Raw genomic sequence first — 19,539 nt, 5'->3', positions numbered from 1 at the left:
TGAAAATCTCACAGAAAAACACTTTCCTCAACATAGAGATAAAAACACAAAACACAGCACTTCACGAATAACCTTTCACTATTAAAAACCTGGCCACTACAATACTAAAACCAAAACTGTAAAAAAACCCGCGCCGTGTTTTGAAATTTCGAATATGTTTTTTACTCTAAAAAGGGGCGGAATTAAATTTCGAACGCACGTTCGCAGTCAGGTATGTCACTGGCTGACTAATTGTTAGATAACGGTTGCGACTGATAAAACAAAATGGAGGCCCCATTAGTGCTAGCAACTAATGTGATTTACAGGGATTTACGTACACTGATAAGGGCGGTTCTTATTACAATGTAGCAAGGTTCAAAATGTAACGTAATGTCGAATCTGCATCGATTTTTCTGCATTGTGCTGGGACATTACTACTCAGCGATACTTTCTCTCGCATACAAACTTCGTTCACTGTGGGACACTTAGGACATTTTATTTCAATTCAATGATAATAATATGTATGTACTGAATAATGTTACCAGTTTCAATAAAAAAAAATCGTAATAGTAATTCGAGGCAAAACATGCGATGATACACTAACAATTAATCAATTAAATATCAATGCAATTACGATAACTCGTGTAATTAGATATCAAATGCAATGTGACGCCATCGATTATTCCAACTGACATACTTGTACCTAATTATTGACTCATATTGTATTATGATCACAATAAAATACAGCGCAATTACGTTGTAATTCGTAATTTTATGCTGCATTGCATATTGGTCATACATACATATTCCGATCATGACAGGTAGGTCTACAGGAAACAGTAAAATTTTGAGATATAATTAGCTTAAATTAAGTAAATATAGAAAAAAATTAATCCTGCAGCTTAAATCGTTTGGTTGTAAAACCTGTGTGACATTGTGACAGCATTAGGGTTCCGTTTGGACCCTTCGGATACGTAACCCTAAGAACCAGAAAAGAATAGCTGGGGTAGGGTCGAAAATCCATGACGCGCGTAATTACTACTAACCCACATAATTTTCGACAAACTATTCGAACCCTAAAAACTCAAAAACAAATATTTGCTCACCCGCGACCTTAGGATAGCTAAGCTTATGCAAGATATGCGTGTTCATGCAGTTCCTCCACCTCCACACTGTAAGAACACACACAAATCACACAAACCCATCTATCACCACCACCACAACATCTGATTGGTCATCTGGTCACGGGTGAGCAAAGAAATTCTTTTAATACATTAATATGGACCTCCGCAAAGTAACGCCTGATTCAATAAATTACTCAAAAAGAAAGTCGTCCAGCGAAGTGATTATCAATATTTTAGATTTATGCAACGCTAAAACCTGTTCCTGTAGCTGAATAACCAGTTGTTATCTGATCTATTGTTAAGAAACATACCTTTGTCTATGTTTTGAAATACACTAGTGACTAACGATGAGGAAATGCAGGATGTATAATTAATTATTCTATACTGTAGCTTGTATTTCCCCCCTCCCTCTTGCTCCTCTTGCTCTGAGAGGAGGCCTGTGCCCAGCAATGGGACGTATATAGGCTAGGATGGATGTTTTTTTTTATATATCTCCCGTGAACTTGAGTAATATTATTGAAGTAAATATTGTTATCCTTAGTAATTGTATTAATTTTATTTAATATAAATGCGAAAATAACTGTCTGTCTATAACTTTCTATGCACGCTTAAACCGCTGAACCGAATTAGATGAAGCTTGAAACCTTGGGTAGGACATGTGACAATTTGATCTTTAACAATGACTGTAAACATAAATTATGCAGGATTAGTCTTCTATTTGGTTAAAAAGTTAACCTGTCCGTCCATAGAGTTTGGGTACAGTCACCAGCATTAATATCTGCCACAGCGGAGCGTGCAAAAATATCTGACACGTCCTTCTGGCTCTACAAATAGAGTCGTATCAGATATTTATGCACGCTTGTTGTGTCAATGTCAAAAAAAATATTCTCCTATGTTCAAAGTAGAGGAGGGTGGGTTTCTAAATTAAAACATGTGTTTCGCACATCGTAACAGCCTTGCACGTATAATAGGAGAAGAGCAAGGAAAAAGTTGTAAGTTTATTCTTTTTCGCATTTTTCGAATTAAAATCACAGCAACATCACCAGTAAACTTATTTCGAAGTACACTTGACAAGCTAGGCAATTATATCAAAACTATACTAGGCAACCGTACGACACCCGGCACACCAATTAAAGAGCACTCTGACGAATGCGCTCCCCATTACTGTAACACAAGCGCTAGGGTCATTTAGCGGGGCACGGGTACAGTGCGAGCGGGGCATCACGAGCGGGGCACAAGTGGGAGCACGTGAGTACCTACATATTTATCAGGCAAGTGTACAACACCCGGCACACCTAATAAAGAGCACTGTGGCGAATGCGCTCCTCATTACTGTAACACAAGCGCTCTGGGGTCATTTAGCGGAGCGCGAACGCAGTGTTAGCGGGGTATCACAAGCGGGGCACAAGCGGGAGCGTGTGAGTTTATGATTTATAGAAAAAAATCCCAACTAATTCATCAACGTTTTTTTTTTTTATTCGACTGGATGGCAAACGAGCAAGTGGGTCTCCTGATGATAAGAGATCATCACCGCCCATAGACACCTGCAACACCAGGGGGATTGCAGATGCGTTGCCAACCTAGAGGCCTAAGATAGGATACCTCAAGTGCCAGTAATTTCACCGGCTGTCTTACTCTCCACGCCGAAACACAACAGTGCAAGCACTGCTGCTTCACGGCAGGATTAGCGAGCAAGATGGTGGTAGCAATCCGGGCGGACCTTGCACAAGGTCCTACCATCAACGTCCAGCCTAAACCCGCTCCTTGTCCCAATCCTGACTAATATACTCGTAAATGCGAGCGTGAACATGTTTGTTTGTTACGCTTGTTACGCTTTAAACCCTTAAAGTTCTCAACCAATCGTAATTAAATTTGGTATGGAGTTAATTTTAAACCCTGAGATGGATAGAAGAACCCTGGGGACGAATCATCGCGCACGAATTTGCGGGCAACAAGCTAGTCAGACAATCAGGCCTTTTAGCCTTTTAGATACCCCGCCCTCACTCGCACCGTCCGGTCTCCGTCTCACCGGCCGCTTTGTGTAACGAGGGGGTTAATTACAACTGTGCGATATTATGAATGTCACCGGAGACCGTTCCGGCGAATAAAACTGCCGTATCGCCGCCCGAGTGTGAAATATCGCCGGTTTAAGGAGTGCTCGAAAATTATTGCCAAGCGGTCTCTAGATTTTGGGTGGATTGCAAGTTTGTATACCTTTATTCGATTATGATCATCATCATCATATCAGCAATAATAGGACATCCACAGTTGGATATTAGGACTCTCCTTTAGACCTCCAGTTGCTTCGGTAAGAAGCGGCTTGCATCCACAGGAACCTGTGTTACTACATCATCCGTTCATCTCGTTGTGCTTGCCGTCCCGCGGTTTCCATTTGAGGAAATTTTGACCCAAAACCTGCCTGTTCACCGTGCTGCCCATTGCCACTTCATCAAGCTAATTCGCTTGGCTATGTCGGTGACCTTCATTATTCTACGTATTCCCTCAGTCCTATACGTAAACATCCAAGATCCGAGAACGAACATTCGTATTCCTACAAATATCTGCCCCGGCTGAAAATCGAGCCCGGGACCTCAAGCTTCGTAGTCAGGTTCTCTAACGACTTGGCCATCCGGTCTTCGACAGAGTGTGTGTGTGTACAACCGAGTGTGGACAGAGTTTAGTCAACATTAACATTCATCCACAATTTCTTCAGTCTACAGTCTACCTAATAAAAGCGTCAAAATATGTAAGTAAGTAATCGCGAATTACATTTCGTAGAGAATACCTCTAACTCCATCATAGCCCCGTCTAAACAAATTGAAGATCATTGTATTACAATACTGTTCATACAACGTTTCCCACGATCCATCTCACCGTATTGTTTCACCAAAAACCATTCAATCCGTTCAAACTAAATTAGACACTAAAATTAAGTAAGCAAGAGTTACAGCAACCGCATGGATTGCATGAAGATGAAGAGAGGATTGTAGATTTTACTTCCTAGAACCCTATCGTATTATATTTGCGGTATCGTAACAGAGTTTTTGTAAACAATAGCATTCTTCTTCTTACTGTAATAAAGTTCCATCAGGTTAACCATTAGCGTACAATCCCAATATAAAAATGTAGCTCGTTAACTGGATTGTTAACTTAATGTAAAGGAAACAAGAGTTATATCAAACGTATTAAGCCAACGCTGACTCACGCTTATTGACCGATTTTGAAGAAACGCCTTTTAAAGCTAATAACAGCAATTGTTTTAACTAATTATAATTTAATTGAAATTGCTTTTTAATGTTAGCTAGTTGAAGCCTTGCGACGTATCTTCACGATTCTGTCTAACATTTCAGTTATGCTCAGTTTAGACCTGCAAGAGAAATCGTGCAAGTTGCAATACATTGCACCGCTAGATCGCCCACTTCAAATTCATTTGCTTGACGACTTCACAATGTAATGCAACTTACGTAATTTATCTAACGATTCCAAACTGGACTTCAAAATGGAATCAAAGTTACTCGCCCCAAAACACTGCCTTGGGGCACACACTTCTTTATCTCAACAATATTGGAATGAGTGCCTGTATATAATGTGAGTATATTATATAGGCACAGGCCTCCTCTGGGAATGAAAGGGCTTGGACCGTACCCACGCAGGCCCAGTGCGAATGGGAAACTACACACACACCGTAGGTTTTCCTCGGTGTGTGCAGATGTCCGTCACTATAAAGCTTATGGTAAATTTAAGATATAATTTCAGAGTCGCAGGTGAATTTCGAAAAACGAGGAGCTAGTCCGGGTTTGAACTGTGACCTTCTGCTTGTGAGGCCGTACGTCAAACCACTATGCTACTAACCTCGTATATTTTGAGTAAATTCTTATAAATAGTAATTGTCGAGTGAGAGGAGACGTGGAATAGAGAAAGCGTGAAAGTAATCGGACAGCAGACAAGCTCAGACGAAAAGAGCATATAACTATGGGATTTGTTTGGCGCTTACTGTTTGGTTTGAAGGCTTGGCGATAGCATCTATTGAAACGGCATATGTGTATGTGAACTTGTTAGTCGTTTAAGACCTTTTAGTACGATGACGCATAATTAACTTCAATGGTATTGACGGTAATAACTAAGAAATGGTTATAATTGTAGACATACCTTTCTACATGCTCTGATCAGAACCGGAAATCTAGAGATGTGATGGCGTTATGGCAGCTTGCGGCTACTTAATTGGTTTGAAAATTACTGTTAGGGTTTCGCACACAAAGGGTGCCCAATAGAATCCTAGTATTAATTATCTGCCATATCCGTCCGACCGCCTGTCTCTACATCCATCCTAAGATAATTTTTTGAACCGTAACCTTTTTTCGCGGCGGGGGTAAAAAAATTATCAAACACAAATCTAGCATTTGGATTAGACCTGATGCTCATAAAATTGCCCACCTCATTTTTGTTGCCCATTGCTGCCCTACCTATATCGTTTGTTCGCCGTTGTTCAGTGAGTGAAATTGTTAGGACCAGCAGGGCTACTACGATACTCGAAGTTCGTGTCGTGCGGTCCCTCTGACACTTATACTGTTTAATACGAAAGCGAGAGGGACCGCACGACATGAACTTCGAGTTTCGTAGTAACCCTGCAGATGCGGAAACATTTTTTTATTTTTTTTAAATGGAGAAGCTAGACCTGTCCCCTCTCTTCAGCTTAAACCGAGTCAACGTTTAAAATCATACCGAGCCGAAGTTTCGAGTTCAATGGGCAGGCTTATCATTCTTTGTGGACGCACAATGGTGGCCAGGCCACGCTGGATTGTTGACACACCCATCGCGTGGGAAGCATCGTTCAACAAAGTTGTTTACCGGCAGAATACCGGTGCTATAGTCGATCTGTTAAACGCCGATGAACGCTGGCCTATATGATGGGTCGATATTTTTTTTTCTACACACATTATCATAAACCCTCTGTATTCTAAAATCGAAAATTACGACCAGCAACAAAATTCTTATCTGAGATTCGTTCAAATTTCGAACATCTCCCAAAAAGAGAATGGACATCAATTGTAACATCGGTCGAGATGACGTTTTATTCTTAATTCTAGTTTGTTAAAATTAAATTAAATTAAAAACTACGGTTGCGTGATATTCGCTATGCGCCAGAAAAGTCTTAATTTACCGCCATTTAGATGTTTAGGTTGTCTTGTTGCATAGATTAGTTTATTTTGTTTACAAAAAGTATGAAGATAAGATAATGCTGTGTATGTAACAAGTAACTAAATAATCACGCATTAATAAGTCGTGTGATGTTTGGTAGTGGGGAGGCGTCACTTCAAATTTAAATAAGAAAGTGTACAAAGGCGTGACGTTACAAGGAATTTTGAAGGCTTTATCTCGATAATTTCACATAAGTGTTTTAAGGCCTAATTATGTACAGTTACATCCAATCCTAATTAGTTACATCCAATGTCGTAATGCTGGTCATTATCTATGGTTTTTGAACGCATAATGGAGGATTTACTATATGGCTTTAGATAAAGTTATTATAACGATAACTCATGTTATACGTAAATCAACCGTCAAATCAGTTTGACTTTCAATGCAATGAATTCGTCTCAGTTATCTTGATTAGCTGTAATCCGAAGAAATAGCAGACACCAACATTTAGGTGCTTAAGCACCTAAAGACAACATAGACAAAAAATCTGCCAGCTACTTGTAACGTAACGCCTCTGAACACATTGAATAGTAGACTTTGATCCGAAAAATTGCAAAGCCATGTTGACGTTTGGTTGTAAACAAACGCGGATTTCAAAACATATAGGCATATATGTAGGTATACAAATTAGCCGTACCCGAAGGGTGACAATTGCTATATTATTCCTGACGTTTCACTGTCCGTCCGTCTGCCACACATAGCGTCTCGATAACCTCAATAAAATTAAAATAAATAAAGTGTTGACATAGATTAATTTATTGAATCAGGCGTCACTTTACGAAGGTCCATTCAGACATAGACATAGAGCATAATGTTTTGGTTATAATAAATACTTAACGCATCGCATGTGAACTTTACCACACTTTACGTAAATTGTGATAAGGTATACGCAGTCGACTAATTGACTTTCAGTTGCCAGCTTTTTTCTAAGTACTGACGGTACTTATAATAATAAGTATACCTAATATGACCTAATAAGTAAAGGCCGATGATATGACACTTAGGGTCTACCAAAACGTATATCGTTGTGTGAGCGACCAGCTTGACAAAGTGACGATTATATTCACTATGATTTTTTGTAATTGTAACGACAATCACGGCGACAGGAAAATAACGCTTTCGCCCTGATGGGAGAGATCTACATGAGAATTGAACAGTCATTTTTCATTAGTAGTCATTTTATTATGGTAATGAAACAACACTGAATGATGAGGAGCCAGGTTCAATTCCTGGAGCGTAACCTTTTGTTTCCTGTTTTTCAGTCATCATCATCCCAGCCTATATACCTCCCACTGCTGGGCGCAGGCCTCCTCTCAGAATTTAATCTAGGCACGGAATGCCTAACTAAAATCCACCCCCCCCCCCTGCCTGAATCTATACAGTATTTAAAATAACATTTAGTAATGGAACTTTCTCGCTTTTCAGATGATGAATTTTTTCCAAAGTATCAGTCAAGCCCCGGGTTCATCCAACCAAGCAATGCAGTGGGATTACACCAACTATTAAAATAGCAATATTGCAAACCAAACGGTGGAAGCTAATTACCAATAAAATGTTATATTTTAGTATATTATTTTGTTTTCAAATAATCTATCCTATGCCACTATACTATTACCAGGTGGTAGGACCTTGTGCAAGGTCCGTCCGGATTGCTACCACCATCTTGCTCGCTAATCCTGCCGTGAAGCAGCAGTGCTTGCACTGTTGTGTTTTGGCGTGGAGAGTAAGACAGCCGGAGAAATTACTGGCACGTGAGGTATCCCATCTTAGGCCTCTAGGATGGCAACGCTTCTGCAATACCCCTGGTGTTGCAGATGTTTATGGGCGGTGGTGATCTCTTACCATCAGGAGACCCACTTGCTCGTTTGCCATCCAGTCGAATAAAAAAAAAACGTTATAAATGTGGGTTTTTTCTGAAGAAAAGAAAAAATAAACTTATCTCCGTCTAACCTATGCTGAACTCTATATACATACGAGCCGTTACCTGCGACTCCGTCCGGGCAGAATCCGTTTATCATTATTCAGCGGGAACTATTCAATTTTCCGGGATAAAAACTATCCTATGTCCTTCTCCGGGATTCCAACTATCTGTATACCGAATTTCATCTGAATCGGTTAAGTGGTTTAGACGTGATGAACAAACAGACTTACAAACTTTCGCATTTATAATACTAGTGGGATAGCACTCATTAACATACTTACATCAAAAAATTTATGAAAAAAATCACATTGTGGAAATGATATGATAATGCTTCATATATAAAATTTTAAGTTTGCGTTTTTTTAACCACCGACGCAAAAAGAGGGTTGTTATAAGTTTGACCGCTATGTGTGTCTGTCTGTGGCACCGTAGCTCTTAAACGGGTGGACCGATTTGAATGCGGTTTTTTAATTGAAAGCAGATTTTCTAGCGATGGTTTTTAGACATGTTTTATCAAAATCGATTCAGCCGTTTTTGAGATATTGAACTTTGAAGTGACAAAGTCTAGGTTTTCCAACTTTTTGTTGGTTATTAGGTTATTATGATTAGCCGTTTCTAATAAAGACTGCGTCAAAAAAATCGTACATCTTAAAATTCTACTTTGTACTTTAAAAACAACGCTCACCTTGAGCGATAATCGTTTTAAACGAAATTGAACGATTCGTGTCATCATCATCATCATCATCATCCCAGCCTATATACGTCCCACTGCTGGGCACAGGCCTCCTCTCAGAACAAGAGGGCTTGGGCCATAGTTCCCACGCGGGCCCAGTGCGGATTGGGAACTTCGCACGCACCATTGAATCGCTTCGCAGGTTTGTGCAGGTTTCCTCACGATGTTTTCCTTCACCGCAAAGCTCGTGGTAAATTTCAAATGTAATTCCGCACATGAATTTCGAAAAACTCAGAGGTGCGAGCCGGGGTTCGAACCCACGACCCTATGCTTGAGAGGCGATAGGTCAAACCACTAGGCCACCACGGCTTCAACAACGGCTTTACAATGTCATTTTTTTATTTTTTTTTATTTTTTTTTTATTTGACTGGATGGCAAACGAGCATGTAGGTCTCCTGATGGTAAGAGATCACCACCGCCCATAAACATCTGCAACACCAGGGGTATTGCAGATGCGTTGCCAACCTAGAGGCCTAAGATGGGATACCTCAAGTGCCAGTTATTTCACCGGCTGTCTTACTCTCCACGCCGAAACACAACAGTGCAAGCACTGCTGCTTCACGGCCGGATTAGCGAGCAAGATGGTGGTAGCAATCCGGGCGGACCTTGCACAAGGTCCTACCACCTGCCAACAAACGATTCGTGTATTAACGTACATTAAATGTGCTTTCAAATGATACTAATATTGAAAGAGTAGGTACAATCAACGGTTTAAGAGCTATCGCTAAGACTAATTTTGGAAAAAAACACTATTTTTTTACGCCGAGTATATTTGAGCGTCTACCTGCTGAAAATATTATTAAAGTAGAAAAAAAGCCTCGCACAAATAGAAACTATGTGAGGAAAGATTTTGGTGAAACTGATATTACAAATTCCCCGCAGTTTGTTGTTTTAACGACAATATGCTCAATAAAAAAACCTATCAGGGTCACTCAGGGTCAGTTCCACTTATCATTAAAGATGAATTTACCAGTCAATTTAGTTAATACTCGGTAAGCATTGAGAATGGATCGCTCTCTTTTGTTTGTCGTCTTATGCGGACTGGGAAGTGTAAGTATTTAATATTCTCTTTATTTATTTATTCTTAGGATTAGGTTTTTATAATAGTTATAAGAAGTAAAATACAGAAAAGTACATACAAAATAAAAATATTATAAAAACCTAACCTAGTTTGCCGCCGGTAACGGGGCAGGGCCCAAGCTACCGGTGGTCAGGGCCGCAGAGTGAGGAACCTCCGGACGATGCGTGCCGTGTCCAGAAGTACCGCCTTCTGTATCTAGCCCTTGATCTAGCCATCTAGCGAGAGTCTCTTGAGATGTTGGTCGAGTCGAGACTCTTCGCTATTAGGCCGTTTAGTATTTAATTATTATTAAATGGTAATTTTACCAAGTTTTTTTAAGTTCACACAAATGATTAAGAATGGTCTCCATCACTTCATATTTAACTCTACATTTCAGTTGCACGGCATAGTGCACCTCCAAAGATTAGTTACTGTGTGCTCCAACCACAAGTTTCCTCGAAGAACTGTCAATAATATCAATTCGCTAGTTCAATGGTCAAGAACATGTTGATGGTCTATTTTCTAATTTAAAGCTTTTACTTAACTTTGCCATGTATCTTTGTTTGTTTGGGTCAAATTTTGCCAGTCGAATTCACCTACTGCTAGTGACCAGATCGTCTTGAAATTTTTCAAAAAAATGTTTATCCTCTTTTAGTTTATTTATATGTTGCTGTATGTAGATTTATATTTGTTTTAGATGTGTACTGTATGTATGATTACTTTTATATATTATTATTTTTGTTTCATTGTTCAAATCCACTGTTCTAAATTGCACCTATTGAAATCTAGTCCTTACTTTTTTCTGCAGAAAAATATTACCTACCACGCGCCATATAAATCTGCCTAAAAGTTCATTACTTAATACTCAGTTTTGACGCATTTTTGAGATACATTTTTTATGCGACGTCTTTACGTTACTCTCGGATTGTGTTCGAATCGCTTAACGGTATAGTGCCTATTCAATTATTGGAATTATACCTTTATAGTTTTTGTGGTACTAGTCTGGGCAATGAACTTTTAGGTAAAGTTAGGTGGCGGAAGGTATAACAAGATCGCTCTGAAGCGAAAAATTCGCCTATTTTGCAAATTCCTACGTGATAGGGAAGATATCTCGTGGGCTCGTGGCAGAAGTCAGTGTAATTAAGATTTAACTCGGTGCGGTTTTGTCAATTATCCCATAGCGTAATAATTTCTTACAGTGGGCGCACTTCTGCGTCTCGGCAGCAATCGGCCAAGTCCCGATCCGCAAAGGTCGGACGGACAGGGCTTACGAATAGGGGAAGGGGGAGAAGCGGCCTGCTCCGCACTGGACCGCGTAGTTGCCTTGCCTATATTCTTTTTATGATTCAGGCATACGCTGGCGTTGTGCGACGCGATGTTCCTAGCACACAGCAGATCGACGGTTTGCAAGGACTGACAGCTCTTGCGACGCAGTTCATGACAAGCTTAGCTGCAGCATCCCAGCAGAACCAGCCCACCCAAGTATACATTTTTCACCTATTTTTTTTTCGTTAACTAATCTTATTTTAATGTCCATGGTCTAACATTATAAGCACAAAACTGTCAAGGTTTCCAAATGCCCAATGCGGATCCTTCCTCCTTAGAGTAATTTCTTAGTATTTTATGTGACAGATATCTGACAAAGACAAAATCACAGATAATTTGTCACTTAGAAATCTTAGAGTAAGAGGAACTTAACAGAGAAAGAACAGGATTCTATTTGTAGCATTCGAACATGGCGGATATAGACAATATCTAATTTTGGTATTTCTGCTTCTTTGGCTAGTTGAAGTATAATTATGGTAGTGTTTTATGCGGCGATTAACCTTAACAGTGAACAGTGATCACAAAATTCTATATTGCTTCCATGTCTGACATTTTTTAATGCGCAAGTTGTCTCCGCGTGGTTTCTGGAATTTTGTTATCAAGTTGCAAAAACTACAATCACCGTACAACGTGAAGAAGAAGGATATATTTATCTTTTATTTAACTGACATTGGTCCAAGCCTGAAAGCCGCCATTGAGGGGAATAATAATAATAAGAACAGGCTCTTAATCTTGAAACCACGTAGGACTTTTCAATTAATTTTGCGGAAAATATTGGACTTAAATGAGTCCGCAGAAAACTAACGCACAGATAGATCGATAAAACTCAACCCCAGGTTTCTGTGATCTAGGTAATTGTAAGATTTACCTTTGCATGTATAGAGTTGTAAATTAAATGCTTAGATTAAGTGTAGGTCAGTTTGTTTCATGTCGAAAAGGTTTTTTTAATCAGTCTTATTTTTTCATGTTTCTTCCTTTATTTTTTGGGGTCTAACTTGATATTTTTGCGTTGTAACATATTGTATACGTACAGTTTTGGCTGAGTTTTACAGGAAAAATGATCGATTTTTATTATTTACACATTAAAAAATGTTTTTTACAGACCACTGGAATTGGAAGTCAGTTCAACGCCGACCTTACGAACGGCAGTATTATTGAGAACAGTTTCAGGAGTTTTTTCTCCAACAATGGACAAACCATGAACTACGATTTGTCGGAAGCGATGCAAATGCTGAACCAGTCGTATGGCATTCCTGCGGTGTGTATAAATTAAATGAACTAACTTATGAAGCGAATCTAGCTTTATCATCGAAGATAATGAACGACCCTCTAATATCAGTGGTCAAATTTGTTAGGTTCAGGCGCGGACACGGAGAGTTTATGTTTAGGCTGCGTTTCCATCAGAGATGTGCGAGGATGTGTTCAGAATCAGAATCAGAAATTATTCGTTTAGCCGTCTCCTTGAAGCTTTAGAAGCACGCTTCGGTGATAGTCATCTAGAGCACGTCTACAGAGCTCAACTGAAGGATAGGACCCAGGGTCGTAATGAGTCATTACAAAAGTGGGCCCTAGAAATAGAGAAACTGGTCCAAAAAGCATACCAAGAGGTGCATTAGTATTGATCTTATACCTAAAGCATGTTGCGAAACACTATGTTTTGGCAGCAGGCGTAAGAATTTTGTTTTCTTTTTTTATTTATCTATCCATGCGTCACTAATTAATTACAATATTACAAATAATAAGAATTGCAAAATGATAATCTATAAGAATAACAACTACTCATAGATATTTAAGGATGTCAAATACGTATTCCTGCAACATTAATGAAATATTTAAATTGAAGGGATAATCCACATTAAATATGATAATTACTTAGTAAAAGAACAAAAAAATAACAGTGTCAGCGAAATTTCAATCAATAACCAATCACAAATAATGTAATACAAGAAGAGCAAGTTACATTACAACTCATCGTCATTTAAAAATTGTTGTATGTTATGCAATGTTTAATTCCTTAAGACTATTCGGAATTTTATTATATATTTGCGGTTCCATTCCTAAAACACTTTTTCGCATTCGCTGTATGGCGTGTATCACCTTTATATTGAGATCGTATTCGTACGTATCGTACTTGGGAGCCTTTGTATATCGGCAATTTTATCAAATAGGTTGGGATTACACTTCACAAAGATCGCTATTTTCAAGATGTACAGACTGGGTAGTGTTCAGATATTTAGTGATTTAAAGTACGGAACACAACTATCTGTCATTTTCAGGTTACATATGTCTCGTACACACCTTTTTTGGGCGTTAAGTACTGTGTCTTTATCTACTGAAGTGTTGCGAGGAATATGTTTGTAATGGACCAATAAAAACGCTATGTTAAAATACCCTCGCTCAGCGCAGCTCTAGTGGAAACAGCTCGGCGGACTCACATCACAACGCACCCTCGTACATCTCTGGTGAAAGCGCACCCTTATCTTTTTTCACAGACGCTAATATTGTTAAATCGAAGGAAACATAATATAACTTATAAAATTTCAGAGTCCAAAGATAAACACGTCGCAAATGACCAGAGAACAATTTTTAAAACATGTTCAGGAACAATCCAAAAATTTTAATAACATGATTAATTCCGAGATGGCTTTGATATTGGAGCCGGATCGCGTGGTTAAATTTCTTAACCTCACAAACCGAGCTTCTGATCCTAAGGTACGTATCGATTTATTTATTGTTATATACTACAATTATGTGTGTATGGTCTGTCCAGAATTCGAGATACTAAAATGACGTTTTATGTGTTACCTGTTTTTTGCGTCTCATAAATAGTGATGTGCCGCAACCGGTTATCACCGAAAGATTTTGTAGGTACCAATGTATGTATGTCGTAAAATATTAAGATATGAACGGATCCGTGATGTACTAAAATGTAGGGCACTTAGGACATTCTAGAAAAGGTTAAATAGGTCATATAAAAATGCGACCGTTTTCGAGATATTTCGACTTTTTATAGATGTTGATGTTTAAGTTTCAATTTCATTCTAAGTAAGTTTTACAACCATACACTTCTCGGCTTTGCTAAGAGGTTGACGTTTCCGTTTTTTCCGAGGCGAAAGTATTTCTTCGCTGCGTCGTCTATGCGACGAAGTACCTACTTGGCTGCTCAGAGTCTATGTTTAATCAAACAAAACAACAAAAACACGACCAAACAAAACAAAATTAACAAATAAAAAGTCTATCTCAACAAATTTAACAAATAACGTCAACAGCAACAATAACACGAGAAAACGCACTGATCACATCCGATGACAATACGAGTAAAGTAACGAAAATCGGTTGAATACCACTTGAATACGAAAAACATGAACAATGACGTTGTGCGATATCTGAGGGCCTACTCCGGAATTCGTAAAGTCAAAGTTCAATAGGTAACGTCCCTCACACTTACGTATTAAATTAAATGGGTAGTGTCAGAAGGACGGAACGACACGATCTTCATTTTCGAATTTCGTAGTAGCCCTTTTGGCCCTGAGTACGAAATGCAAAACTACGAACTTCGTATGTTGCCGTCCCGCTGACGCTTATAAAATCATTCAATACGCGAGTAAAAGGGACGGTGCCATACGAACTTCGTTTATCTAGTTTTGTAGTAACCCCTCTGTATTATTTCGTTACATCTCTGGTGATGAACACTGTATTTTTACCTGTGCTTAGATTTAATCGACTTTATCATATGATAAAATAAAATGGAAAGTAGAATATTGAATGCATTAATGTTTTTATTTTGCTATCGTAACAATAAACATTTTATCGGTTATTTACGAAACCGAAATCACGGAGCAGCACTGTTCCTTTTATGCTGGCCACATTATTTTTACGTTTGACATTTCAGACTGTCATTTTAGTATCTCGAATTCTGGGACAGACCATAAATAAATGTAATCCGTCTAAAAACCCCTTAAATTCCCTTTATTGTAAATAAACTAAACAGCCAAATCGTGTTTATAATTTTTGGTCACTGTGGACACACGTACGAAGAAAGATAGTACCTACCCTCAAAATTTTCAACTTTTTTTCCAGATTACCAATAACCCAGAGGCTTTAGCAGCTCTACAAATGGAGTACCAAAATCTAATGATTGACTTTCAGAATAAATTGCAAGCGAAACTCAACGGGGAGAAGGTACTTATACTGAATATTAACACTAAATGTTGTATAGTCATCTAAATGTTGGAAGATTGGTAGAGCTACGTGTACATTATACATCTTAAATTAACGGTAAATAACTTGACCATTCTCATTTGCGCCGACGCTACCGCACTTGACTAAATAAAATAGGCAACAACCTCGCTCCTTCTTTCTAGTAATATCTTCTAGTTTTTGAGTAGAAAAAAATCTCTAAGGTCTTATGAGCCAAAATCTTGTTCATTTCGTGGCATAGTGGAAAAATAGTATTGATAGCACAGCACGCTATTTTTAACTAGCCGTTTTTTTTTTTAGTCGAGCAGACCAGCTGACCCAGTTGACCCTTCGACAGTGTCGCTGTCGGGTCTCCAGCAGCAAATATCTACATTGGCGGCCATGTACAACAAGGAATTAACCGAAGCAATGAAACCTAATGACATCGCGGGGGCCCTCTCAGGATCTGATCAAGGGATGACTGGCATGAGTCAGAATTTGGGAACAGCGGTACGTACTTTTCAATTTGAATGCTGTGACATGGAATATGTTCGTGACGTAATAAAGATCAAATTTCTTGTTTCAAACGGATGTTCGGCGTTCAACCTGCAGTGTTGTATATAAGCTCCTTGGTCACGAACGTGCATCTAGATGGCCATGTCGAAACGTGAAAAAAGTGTCATTGACGTAACTCAATTATCTTCGACTCCGTGGCTAATAGTTTTTTTTTTTAATTACTTTCCACTCTAGAGATGAAAACGCAATTTTCCACCCGGCTATCTACCCATGAAAATTAAACTTTCCGAACATGATATTTCGCCTGAGAAGGAACCCTTATTGCACTGTCCTAATTGTTCTCATACAAAAAAAAAACGTGTTAATTGTTTTTTTACTGTAATTTAGTTATGGTAATCTTTCAAAAATAAAATTTAGTAATTGACAATTTCTTGATTTTCAGGTGATGAATATTTTCCAAAGTATCAGTCGAGGCCAACCATCCAACCGACCATTGCAATGGGATGTAACCAAAAACCAATAAAATAAAAAGTAATTAGGAAATTTTGTGAAGAGGTTCATTAAAATGTTTAAACTCAATTACGCGATAAAGAATGGATTTAGGTAAAACATGACGCGTTTACAGAAAAAGTATTTGAAATGACTTTTTTTAGATTTGGATGAAATTTTGTTTTCCTACTCAGAATCAGGAGCACTTTTGATTGTAATAGAAGAAAAAAATGTCCCGAGATTTTTTATTCCATTACGTTACCGTTTTCATACACGTTTCTATGGCGGTATAACACAAAATTATATGAAAAACCTGGGACACTTTTTTCTCCTATTCAATCTAAAGTCAATTTCAGTCAAAAGAATTTCATCCAGACTAAAAAAAAAACTCATTTCATCAACTTTTTCTGAAAACGCCCAGGATACCTACCTACCTAACCTAGTATTCCGGTTATGCGTGCCCGTGGGATAATATTTTGACTTTAAACATAAATAGATGGCGCTGTCCAAGAACATTGAACTACCTCTACCTCGGGTTTCAAGATGTGTTAACTTCGTCTGCACTCAATAGATGGCGTTGTCCGAGCGAACGTTGTGCTTTAAAAATGTTACCGTACGTAACCTTTTTTCAGGCAAAACTCCAAGGTTGTTAATGTTTCTTACAAACTTATTTTAAGGTACGTTGTTTGCGGGGCGTAATTTCTCCGTTGGGATAGGGCAACGATGCGATGCGGTGCAGGGCAAGCAAGATTGCATCCCCCCCCAATACTAATATGTATTTGCATATTTGCCAAGAAGTGCGCCCACTGTACGAAGTATAAGTATTACGCTATGATATGGTTTGGATAGAAGTTGACTAAATATTAATTACGATAAAACTTACAAGGTTTTAAGGTTGACGAATAGAATCCCCTTACTGTCGCTGTCTGTCTGTCTGTCTGTATATAACAGAACTGTATCTCAATAATTAATAGATAGACAACTGAAATCCACACATACGTGTAAATAATAAAAATGTAATTAAAACTATTATTAAGGAGGTCCCACCGTCCCATAAAAGAAACGTATTTTTTTGTTTTCGTTAATCTCTTTAACGTTTAGACATAAGTACAAACCAACTAGGACTAATGATATACATAAACTAGCGACCCGCCCCGGCTTCGCACGGGTGCGATTTAGAAAAAAAAAGAAACGGATACTGTGGGTCAACCGTAATATTTAAAGATATGCTACCGCGGAGTTTTCTATAGGATTTTAGAAGAATTACAATTCTCTAGTACATCATCTTTATGTACCTATCTTTTATGGTTTAGGCTACGTAAGCCATGAAAATACTTGGTTTCGAAATTTTGTTTTTATTAAATCTACGAAACATTACTTAGGATGTTTTATATACATAAACATTCCGGAATAAATTACGATTATCTACGGTGAAAACCGCTTTAAAATTCGTTGCGTGGTTTAGGAGGAGTTAGCGGAAATACAGACAGACAGACGCGGAGGGCCACTTCATTTTATACTATGTGTTGATGATATGCTTCGTATCAACAAACAATAAATATTGGTCAAGCGCGAGTCGGTCTTAGAGAAAAGATTAAAATTTGTAATTTGTCTGTCTGTCAGTGACTGTCTTATGATAACTTAAACAGATAGTTAGTCAGTTTGATTGTTTGACATTTTGTGCTGTTTATATTCTTTGCGCTTGACTGAACATAACCCTCAGCGCGCGATTAAGACTCACACTTGGCCGGTTTAGTATATTAAAATATATTGACCCGGATAACTCACGTCTTAAATCGAGTTTAGCTCGACATGTTTAGTATATGCACAAAATGAACCTAGTGACTTGCTCGTTTGCCATCCAGTCGAATAAAAAAAAAAAAAAGTGATTTCAACCGATGTCTACACTACACCAAAACTAATGGATAATTAAAATCAATTGACTCAACGCATTATTTAATTGTTATCGCACAGCACACCTGTTTACAATAACAAATCGTTGAAGGATCGTTAAGGAACAATTAAACATGTAATTGTATCAACAAACAGTTAAAATGTAGTTTAAGACTTATGAGACCATGCAGGGCCTTTCAAAGTAGCATAAACATAATACTTACGTCATAAAGCTACTATATCTTGCCCTGTGATCTTACCTATATCTTGAACTTTAATTGTCAAGCACATAAAGACGGTAGTTGTGTTTTTTTTATATTTAGAGTTCCGTACCTCAGTCAGAGACAAAAAGTTGGAAAAACCACGACTTTGTGACTTCAAAGTTCAATACCTCAAAAACGGCTACACCGATTTTGATGAAACATGTCTAAGAATCATTGCTATGTAGAAAACCTGATTTCAAATTAAAAAAACCGCATTCAAATCAGGTTACCCGTTTAAGAGCACACACAAACATAGCGGTCAAACTCATAACACTCCTCTTTTTGCGTCAGGGGTTAAAAACGGGACCCTTATAGGATCACTTTGTTGTCTGTCTTGTTCATCTATCAAGATCCTTTTTCCTAGGAACGCGTGGATGTAGGTACAGAGACTAAATTAATATCAAATACTCAGGAATACCGCTTGGAGCAGTGGATAAGTCAAACTTCTAAGTCAAAGCAATCAAAAGATAGTTATAAAATAAGGTGTTGTCACGTCATAGGTACAAATTGAAGGGGTATCAAACCTATCGAAAGAAAGAAAGAAAGAAAGATTTATTTTGACTCCATAAGCACCACCACCTTACTGTAATAAATAAGACTAAGGGGCTTTTTCACCATCCATTGATTAGTGTTAACTGGCGGTTAGGTGCGATGCCGTCTCTATTTGTTTTGTTCGAATAGAAGGAGACGGCATCACATTTAACCGTCGGTTAACGCTAATCAATGGATGATGAAACAACCCCTAAAACTAGCACTAAAACAGGGGGTAGGGTAGGGTATAGGGTACCTACTTCCAGTTGTTCTAGAAACTTGATATTTGGCATGAAAGTAGCTTTTATAGCACAAGCGGTAAGAAA

The 19,539-nt window shown here is 38.4% G+C and overlaps 2 protein-coding genes across 2 annotated transcripts in view; one reads left to right on the top strand and one right to left on the bottom strand.

Annotated features, from left to right (window-relative positions):
* sdt (MAGUK p55 family member stardust) overlaps window positions 1-19,539 on the bottom strand; it is a 233,774-nt gene that overhangs the window by 137,546 nt on the left and 76,689 nt on the right.
* LOC141429496 (uncharacterized) lies at window positions 9,927-16,589 on the top strand. The gene is made up of 7 exons (XM_074089812.1): window positions 9,927-10,006; window positions 11,367-11,498; window positions 12,445-12,600; window positions 13,887-14,054; window positions 15,423-15,524; window positions 15,843-16,031; window positions 16,480-16,589. Exons 1-7 carry the CDS (start codon window positions 9,962-9,964, stop codon window positions 16,558-16,560), a joined length of 873 nt encoding a protein of 290 aa, XP_073945913.1. The 5' UTR covers window positions 9,927-9,961; the 3' UTR covers window positions 16,561-16,589.

This window comes from Choristoneura fumiferana, chromosome 7 (assembly GCF_025370935.1).
Source record: "Choristoneura fumiferana chromosome 7, NRCan_CFum_1, whole genome shotgun sequence".
Classification (NCBI taxonomy): Eukaryota; Metazoa; Arthropoda; class Insecta; order Lepidoptera; family Tortricidae; genus Choristoneura; species Choristoneura fumiferana.
The sequence above is the reverse complement of the archived record's forward strand: the minus strand, read 5'-3'. Positions and strand labels throughout refer to the sequence as shown.